Source organism: Otolemur garnettii, unplaced genomic scaffold, assembly GCF_000181295.1.
Source record: "Otolemur garnettii isolate 467f Iridium unplaced genomic scaffold, OtoGar3 scaffold00058, whole genome shotgun sequence".
Lineage (NCBI taxonomy): Eukaryota > Metazoa > Chordata > Mammalia > Primates > Galagidae > Otolemur > Otolemur garnettii.
Window position 1 is genome coordinate 2425833 of NW_003852453.1, and position 9508 is coordinate 2435340.

Sequence of the window (9508 nt, forward strand, 5' to 3'; positions counted from 1 at the left end):
TCCCCCACCTGACCCAGCAAACCCTACATCCCTGTCATAGAGTTTTGCTGTCCTTAAGTGCTACCTCTTTTCCTGCCCACTTTTATCCCCCAGGCCACTCAGGAAGGCCATTTGAACCATGAGGACACCATGGCCCAGCAAGGGGGAGCTTCCCTCTGAGATCTGGGGGGTAAAGTGTGGGCAAGCGCCCCCGGTCAGGCCACCCACCCCTCCAGCCTCTCCCAGGACCCCCAGCACTAGTCTCTGTTGCCTTTCCCTGTCTTTCAGCAAACCCTTGAAATCACTTGAGGGTGGGGCGGGAAGGCCTATTCAGATCCTGTAACAGGGTGTCACTTCTTTCCTGCTCCCTCCAAGGGCTCAAGGAAAAGCTCCCAGAGGGAAGGACAGATCCGTGGAGTGCAGCAGAAGGGGACTCGCTTCAGCTTAATCTCGTCCGCCTACGCCAGAGATAGCCACAGGAAATCTGGTAAGGGAAGAGCCTTGGCCGGGAAGACTAGAGTTGCCCCCCATGACCCCCTCCTCTCAAAGGGGCCAAGAGTTCAAATCATTCCTAGGGCAAAGCATCCACAGCCCCCAAACACTGTGTGCAGAGTTCAGAGACCCACAGGAGGCGGTTCTTCAGGGATCACCTCAGGGTCATGCCCGGCAAGCTGGGTGACTCCTGAACAGGAGGCAGGGGTCTGTAGAGGTTCTGCCCACCCTGGGTGTTCTCAGGAAGCCAGCAGAACACCTCCCAGGTTCCTGGAGCCATTCTGGTGACATCAACCTCTGGAGTTCCAAGATGTTTAATTCATACGCTGTGACAAGGTCAATTACACCTGCTGGCCAGAAACCTGTCAAGTGCTGCTCACACCCGGGAACTGGCAGGCTTAGGTTGTGCCAGATCCTCAAATCCAAAGGCTTTGGGTTCGGATTCTGACCTTACCACTTTATAAGGAGCTCGGCACTACATATTCCTGGGCAAGTCACCCTGTCTCTGAGGGCCAGTTTCTCATCCGTAAAATGAGAACATCATCATGTTCTTGAGGATTTAGCAAAATGCTGCACCCAAAGCACCTCTCCTGGTGTAGAAGAGACACTCGATAGCTGTTAGTGGCTACTTTAAAATAAAAATTTTGCTAACATTTCAGGTGGGCTCTCCCATGGTGTTAGAAAAACAGATGCATTCCTTGGCCTCTTGGGACAGAGGTGTATGATAAAAGAGAAATCTGTACAGGATTCCAGTTAAACCAGGGGAAAGGTGGGCAGGAGCTTTAAAGCAGGAAATGACGGCTTTATATAGAAAATTATTCCTGTGATACCCAACAAAAAAATTCTTCTTTTTTTCCCTTTTATTTAATATACCGAAGTCATTGTAATCAAACACAGTAGTTATTTTCCTGTCAAATCTAAATGCAATTGTCTTTAAATGCAGTGTGGGATGGTGGGTTAGATTTGAGAACACTTCTTTAGCAGAAAAACTGGTGATAGCCCGAAAGAGTTCCATAATGTGCCAATGTTAATTTGTTAGTTTTGACACTTGTGCTGTGTGATTACATAAGATATTGCCATTTGGAGAGATTGGATGTTAACATTTAGGTGATGGAATTCATAATTGCTAGGTCATGGAAGAAGCCCAAGTGCCCATCGACCCACGAATGGATCAATAAATTGTGGTATATGTACACCAAGGAATATTATGCAGCCCTAAAGAAAGATAGAGACTTTGCCTCCTTCATGTTTACATGGATGGAGCTGGAAAATGTTCTTCTTAGCAAAGTATCACAAGAATGGAAGAAAAAGTATCCAATGTACACAGCCCTATTTTGAAACTAATTTATAGCTTTCATAGGAATGTTATAACCTAATTATAGCCTTAGAATATGGGAAGGGGGTGGGAGAGGGAAGGTGGGGGGGTGGGTTAGGGGTGGGAGGGTGATTGGTGGGGTCACCTCTATGGTTTATCCTACAAGGGTACAAGTGAATCTTTCTAAAAGCAGAGTATGAAAGTCTTAACTCAATAACTAAGAAAATGACATGATGACCACATTAACCAGTTTGATGAGAGTGTTTCAAAATGTATATGAAAACGCCACACTGTACCCCATGATTGCATTAATGTACACAGCTAAGATTTAATTTAAAAAAAAAAAAGCATTCAGGGCACGGGCGTGAATGGGCACAAAGCAACTCTATTTTCTTTGCAACTTTTTTGTAAATTCATAATAACCCCAAAATACAAAAAGTTTATTTAAAAAAAAAAAAACTAGATTGGTTTCTGCCCCATGGAAAGCTCCATACTTTCCCAAGTTCACTGTGAATCCCAGTGTCACATCTGCCTCTGAAGTCTTGGTCCTGCTGGGCCCTGGAGCTTCTGTACATCTTATTTCCAGTGGATTTTCTCTTTTCCCTGCTCTGGGTCAACCTAAACATAGACCCATTTCCTTGATTTCTCTCCAGACCTCTCACACAAAGCCTCTGTGTAAGCAAACTTTACTGGAAGTTTGAGGGCAAGAGAAGGTAAGGGTTCCAACACAGGATTATACAGCAAATTTGAGGCTGATTATGAGACCCCCTTTTCTTCAAAGTCCTTTCTCCTTTACCACCAGGACATTTTCCCTGGCTACACTTCCCTGCAGAGAGTTTCCTCCTGATAGTTTTCTCATTTCCGAGACTGGTACTAGAAAGAGACAAGCCAAGAACCCAGGGCACAAAATTCAAGAAGGTGCCCACTCTCAGATGCTGAGCCCGCCCTTGCAGGGACCTGGGAATGACAACCTCCCCAAATCTTGTCCCCCGGGCACCTCACTTCCCTCACCCCAGTCCTGTTCTCCCTCTTGTCCACTCTCTTTCCTCTTCCCTCCCTCCCACCTTTGCCTTCCTAAACCAACACATTCACCACTCGCTTTTTACTTAGAATTCTATTTCATTTTTCTTACTCTGCACTCAAGTAGCCTATCAAGATATTTCCCTAAACAAAGTCAGCTCCTCCCCTGAAAGAAACTCATACCAGCTGATTAAATAATGACTTTCATCTTATTGCTCAAAGATGCCAGCAGGGCAGGTTGGCTTGCCAGGCATCTGATCCCCCACAATCCACCTCTTCTCTCTATCATCCAAGACAACCCCCCCCCTGATCCAGAGGAGAGAAGCTGGGCCCCTCCTACTGCACTACAACCAATGGCCACTGGGGGCAGACAATAGGGCAGCCTAAGTACAACAGGTGCTTATACATCTAAGAACCACCTGGGGCATCCAGACATGTCACCTAGGACTGAGTCAGAGCTGAACCTGGGTCCAGTAAGGAGAGCTTCCTGTGCAGGCTGGCCTAAAATGAGCGGGCAGATCTTGGTTGGGAGACAAATTCAAGATAGTTATACATCCACACACAATGTTAGCTTGAATTGCCACAGGCACTGCTAACCCTGTGTATGTCCCATCTGTGCACCATCTCAGGGAATGGCACTGTCCCAATATAGCGGTCCAAGTTGGAATCCAGAGTCTACCCCATCACTGCCTCTCTCTTAAACACTTCATGACATAGTTCCAGGTCCTGTAAAGCTCCTACCTTTTGAATATGTTTAATCTCCTCTCCCTGTCCATTTCCAAAAGCACTATCTTAGCTTAAGGCTGACCCTCTTAGACTATAAGAATTTCCAACAGCTTCAGCCTCTATATCTGCCACACTGGCATTTCTAACTTGTTTGGGTCTTTAGAGTTAAACGGAGTTTCTTCATAACAACACAAAAGAAAATTAATGAAGAGACAGGTGCCCGCCTGTCCTCTCACTTGCATCAGCTCCCGGGGGAAGTTGGGCTGTCATCCTAATCTTCCGTCCTCTTCAATATCGGCTTGATATTGGCTTCATGTTTCTTGTGTTTGGGGGTTGTTGATATTCTTGGCTTATAGTTTTTATAAAATTTAGGAAATTTTTTGCCATTATTTTTTACATTTTATTTCACTCTTCCATTCTCTCCCCTTTCCTTCAGTCATGCCCTTTACACACTCAAATGTTCTACAACCCATTGGGTTTTTTAAAATCTTTCAGTCTTTTCTCTTTGTGCTTCATTTTGCATAGTTCCTGTTGCTCTGTCTTCAAGTTCAGCAATCTTTTCTTTTTCAAGAAAGTTGATCCCATCCAATGGAATTTCGTATCAAACATTGACATTTTCATCTCTATAACTCCTATTTGGATCATTTTTAATCTTTGGTATCTCTCCTTCATGTGCTCATGCCTTAGTGAGCATAATGGAATACATTTAAATCAATGTTTAGTTATCTGTGCTGGTGTCATTTTCTTTCTGAAATGTGTTGATTAGTGCTCAGCTGAGATGAGCCTTTGTATAACTCTGCAGCTCTCTGTGTGGCTTTTTCTCCTGTTATTCTAGCTGATTTGACCTACCCCAATTTTTGCTCTCTCTCCTTAACCCAGAGACTGCTAAGGTCTGCATCCTTGTGCTGGAATCTTGGAAGCATCTTCCACCTGTAAGCTGGGATGATCATGGGATTCAACTTGTTTCTTTTCCTTCCCTCAGAGGTCACTGCCCTGTGTTGCCTGTGGTCCATCTCTGGAAACTGGTGGTCCTACAACATGCCCAGTTCTTTGATTGCTTACAGAGGAATGATGAATCCAGTCGCTGTTATCCCATCTCAGCCGAAGGCAAAAGTATCAAATTGGCCTTTCAAAATCATAGGCCTGATTGAACGCAACGGCAAGTTACTGACAACTTTTAAGAAGGAAATTGCCGAGTTGGATTTGAACTTTGGAATGGTTACTCTAGCTACAAGCTAGTAAAAAATCCTAGGAATTGCCACTGGAGTCTTCAAGGATTTTTATTGATTCATACCTTAGATTTAGACCTATCTATCTTGAATAAGTTTTTGTGAATGGAGAAAGGTGTATGTCCAGTTTCAGTGTTTTTGTTTTTTTTGGGGAGGGGTTGCAGTTTTTGGCCGGGGCTGGGTTTGATCTCACCACCTCCTGTATATGGGGCCAGCACCCTACTCCTTGAACCACAGGCGCTGCCCCCAGTTTCAGCATTTTATATGTGGTTATCCAGTTCTCCCAGCACCATTTATTGAATAGGGAGCCTTTCCCCCAGTGAATGTTCTTGTTTGATTTGTCAAAGATCAGGTGGCTGTAAGATTTTAGTTTCATCTCATGATTTTCTGTTCAATTCCAGATGTCTATGTCTCTATTTTTGTGCCAATACCATGCTGTTTTGATCACTATGGCCTTGTAGTACAGCCTGAAGTCTGGTAGGCTAATGTCTTAAGCCTTGTTTTTATTACTAAGAATTGCCTTAGCTATACGGATTTTTTCTGGTTCCATACAAAATGAAGAATTATTTTTTTCCAAATCTTGAAAGTATGATGTTGGTATTTTAATGGGGATTGCATTGAGTTTGTAGGTTGCTTTGGGAAATATAGACATTTTAACAATGTTGATTCTTCCCAGCCATGAGCATGGTATGTTTTTCCATTTGTTAATCTCTTCTGCTATTTCTTTTCTTAGGATTTTGTAGTTTTATTTATAGAGGTCCTTCGCCTCTTTTGTTAGGCGTATTCCCAGGTATTTTGTTTTCTTTGAAGTTACTGAGAAGGGAATTGTGTCCTTGATTAGCTTCACTGCAGTGACAATTGCAACAACAACAAAAATAAACAAATGGGACTTAATTAAACTGAATGGCTTCTGTACAGCTAAGGAGACAACAACCAAAGCAAACAGACAACCATCAGAATGGGAAAAGTTATTTGCATATTATAAATTGAACAAAATCTTGATAATTAGAATCTACAGAGAACTCAAATTAAGCAAGAGAAAAAAGCCAACATCCCTTATATCAATGGGCAAGTGAGATGAATAGAACCTTCTCTAAAGAAGACAGACAATGGCTAACAAGCATATGTAAAAATTCTCATCATCCCTAATTATCAGAGAAATACAAATCAAAATCACCCTGAGATATCACCAATGAGAATGGCCCACATCACAAAATCTCAAAACTGCAGATGCTGGCATGGATGTGGAGAGAAGGGAACACTTTTACACTGCTGGTGGGACTGCAAACTAACACAACCTTTTTGGAAGAAAGTATGGAGAACCCTGAAAGACCTCAAACTAGACCTCCCATTTGATCCTGCAATCCCATTCCTGGGCATCTACCCAGAAGAAAAAAAAAATCATTTTATCATCAGGACATTTTCACTAGACTGTTTATCACAGCTCAATTTACAATCACCAAAATGTGGAAACAGCCTAAATGCCCAGCAATCCAGGAATGGATTAAAAGCCATGGTATATGTATACTACAGAATACTATATGATCACTAAAAATGATGGTGACTTTACATCCTTTGTTGTATTACTTTGGATAGAGTTGAAATACATGCTTCTTAGTAAAGCATCACAAGAATGGAGAAGCAAGAATCCAATGTACTCAATTCTGATATGAGGACAACTGATGCTAGTACATGGGGGGGGGAGAGGCAAGGAGGGAGGGGGGTGTGGGGCCACGGTGTATAACATGCCTCCACTTCCCCCAGCAAACGCAAGCAGTGTAACCTGGCTCATCGTAACCCTCAATGATTCCCCAACAATAAAAAAAAAAACAATCCAAGGAAAACAATTTGAACATATTTCCAAGGTAAATTTTGGCAAAATTTGAGTAGCTAGAGTGGGATAAAGGAATTCACTTGGCTTTTCCTTCCTGGGCACCCCTGTCTAGGGCATTCTGTCATCCGTAGGCCAAGGGTGCGTTCTTAATACAGAAGGCCAGCAGTCCATCCCCTTGTTGTCTCCATGAGTACAGAGTGAAGCCCTGGAGTCCCAAACAGACCCCCCTAGAAATATGACCCATCTTTTCATCCATATACTCAGGAATTTGGGTCATTTTTGTCCAAGAGGGTACCCAGGACAGGCTCCCAGTGACAAGTGCTGACAACCAGGGTTCATGTCCTGAGTTGACAGTTAATTAGCTATGGCATCATGAGTGCATCAATATAATCCTGAGTAGAATGTGGTTTTGAGACTATAATCCCCTTTCCCTCCAGAAAGTCCCTAAACATGGCCTGGCATGCTTAAGCCGGAGGAGGTACTGAGCCACCGGTAAGTTTAACTGCCTTAAACACAAACTCCTGCCCTGCTCACAGACTGACCAAGGGTGGACAGGTGCAGTGGCTAACTGCCATAAAATATCTACGTAAACTAGGAGTAAAACATATATCAAGAAGAAGTGGCAATTATAACTCTTGATGAAATGCTAAAATCATTTGTAATAAAATCAGGAGCAAAGTGCGGCATTGACTGTTATCACCATTGTCGACATAGTTTCAGAGGGTCTGCCAAATGTAATATGTCAAGAAAAATAGACAATTCTATAAACATTGAAAGGAAGATATTGTCATTTTTTTCCCCTGATAGGATTGCATATCTGCAAAACTCCAGAAATTCTAGTTAAAAATCAATTAAATTTGCTGCAGATGCTAGCATATCAGACAAATACTGCTTTAAAAAAACAATAGATTGTCTCTGTACTAGTCATTCCAGTTAGAAATGAAAGTGAGGGGGCAGTGCCTGTGGCCCAGTGGGTAGGGCACCAGCTCCATATACCAAGGGTGGCGGGTTCAAACCCGGCCCCGGCCAAACTGCAACAAAAAAATAGCAGGTGTTGTGGGGGGCGCCTGTGGTCCCATCTACTCGGGAGGCTGAGGCAAGAGAATCACTTAAGCCCAAGAGCTGGAGGTTGCTGTGAGCTGTGACATCACAGCACTCTACTGAGAGCGACAAAGTAAAACTCTGTCTCTAAAGAAAAAAAAAAGAAAGAAAGAAAGAAATGGATTGAGTAGAAAGCATTCCCTTCTCATAGGTAAAAAATAGGTAAAATACTTAGGAGGAAATCAAACAAGAAGAAAAAAATAAGGTCTCCAAGCGCTGGCCCCTCCAGTCACATATTCAGCACAAGCCTGACAGTCGGTGGGCTCAGGAGCTCCCATCGGGACGCAGGAATTTCTGCCTTGGTGCGTGAGGCTGTTCAGCCTGCAGTCCTTTTCTTCCTTTTCTTACTCGTACACAATCCATCCTTAAAAATACAGTGCAAAGCTCTTCTCCTCTGATACCTTTCCCTATCTGTAAGTTCATCCTCTTTGGGTGAACTACTTTGGAGGAGGAAGGGAAAGATTGAAAGAGGGGGAAAGAGGAGGGAGGAATAGGGAAGGGGTTGGGGGGCAGGGAGAATGGAAGGAGGGGGGAAAATAAATGAGATTTAAACAAGTGCTAGGGAAACTGTATGTCAGAGCGGGTGTTGTTTGACGCCCATGCCTCTCGTACCCCTCCTCCCCTTCCTGCACACCCAACCTGTCACCTCTCCTGGGATCTAACTCCTTGGTGACTTGTGTCCAATTTCAGAGTTAGACATCAAAGATGCAATCGCCCTAGAGTCCATCATGCAGCGGCCAGCCTCGCACCGTCGACAAAGCAGTGGCTTAGATCCCGCGGTACAGGAAAATATCTTTGGCCGGAGGCCGACCTTCCTAAGAGAGTGGACCAGCAAGACAAGTGACCCCAGTTACGAACGCAAGCTGAAGAACCTCATGGAGAAAGGCATGGAGCCCAAGGTGGAGACGGCGAAAATGCTTAAGCCAGAGGAGGTGCTGAGCTGCCGGTAAGCAGCCCAGCTGGCTGGGGGTGGTGCGTTGCAGGAGAACAGGCTTGGATTTCAGGGACCCCTGGCTGGGACACCTGGGTGGGGCCTGGAGATCCGTGTCTAAGCTCTGTCCTACCTTGGGTCACAGTAGCCGAAAGGCTGCTCCAGGGCTGAAGCCATTGGCTTTGCCCGCAGCTCCCCTGCCATCGGCCCAGGGCCTGAGTGGGTTTGTCATTCAGGTGCTGCCATTTTGTCACCACGTGGTCGGACACTTTCCGAACCCTCCCAGTATTTCCATTTGTTTCACAATAGAAACTTGGCTCTTCTTCAAAAAAGGAAAGAATGAGTTATTTGTGGCCTTGTTCCAACAGGAAGTCCCCCCTAAGACCCTCACACAGCGGCCACCACCCCCAGCTTTGGGGGGCTTTACACTTTCAAAGGGATCGTGAACAAGGGACGGAACCATGTGATGGTTCCTGCTCTCACCAACGGTCTCCTCTGTCCTGTGTGTCAGGGTCTGTTAGTTTTCAGTGACACTAAGCAGTTGGTCCCCATCCCCCCCAAATCCAAGATCTCTCTCCCTAGCCCTTGATTGTAAAAGTGCAACTGACAAACTCAGAAACTTCAGCAGCAGAAGAGGAAAAACAGAATAACGCAGTCACAGTCCTTGTAAAACGGAGAGCAGCGAACTCATCTGCAGATTTAACACAGCCTCAGACCCCCAGCCATCAAATGGCCCCGTGGCAAATCCTGCCCTGCTCACAGACTGACCGGGGCAGGGGTGGACATGTGCAGTGGCTAACTGCCTTCAACACAAACTCCTGCCCTGCTCACAGACTGACCAGGGTGGGGGTGGACAGGTGCAGTGGCTAACTGCCTTCAAC

General features: G+C 44.9%; 1 protein-coding gene across 1 annotated transcript in view; it reads left to right on the forward strand.

Moving 5' to 3' along the window:
- Positions 1–9508, forward strand: part of CUNH16orf78 (chromosome unknown C16orf78 homolog) — a 14994-nt gene that overhangs the window by 4545 nt on the left and 941 nt on the right. Inside the window, exons 2-3 of the mRNA XM_003792599.1 lie at positions 355–466; positions 8387–8642. Coding sequence (XP_003792647.1) covers positions 355–466; positions 8387–8642 — 368 coding nt within the window. The remainder of the gene's footprint in view (positions 1–354; positions 467–8386; positions 8643–9508) is intronic.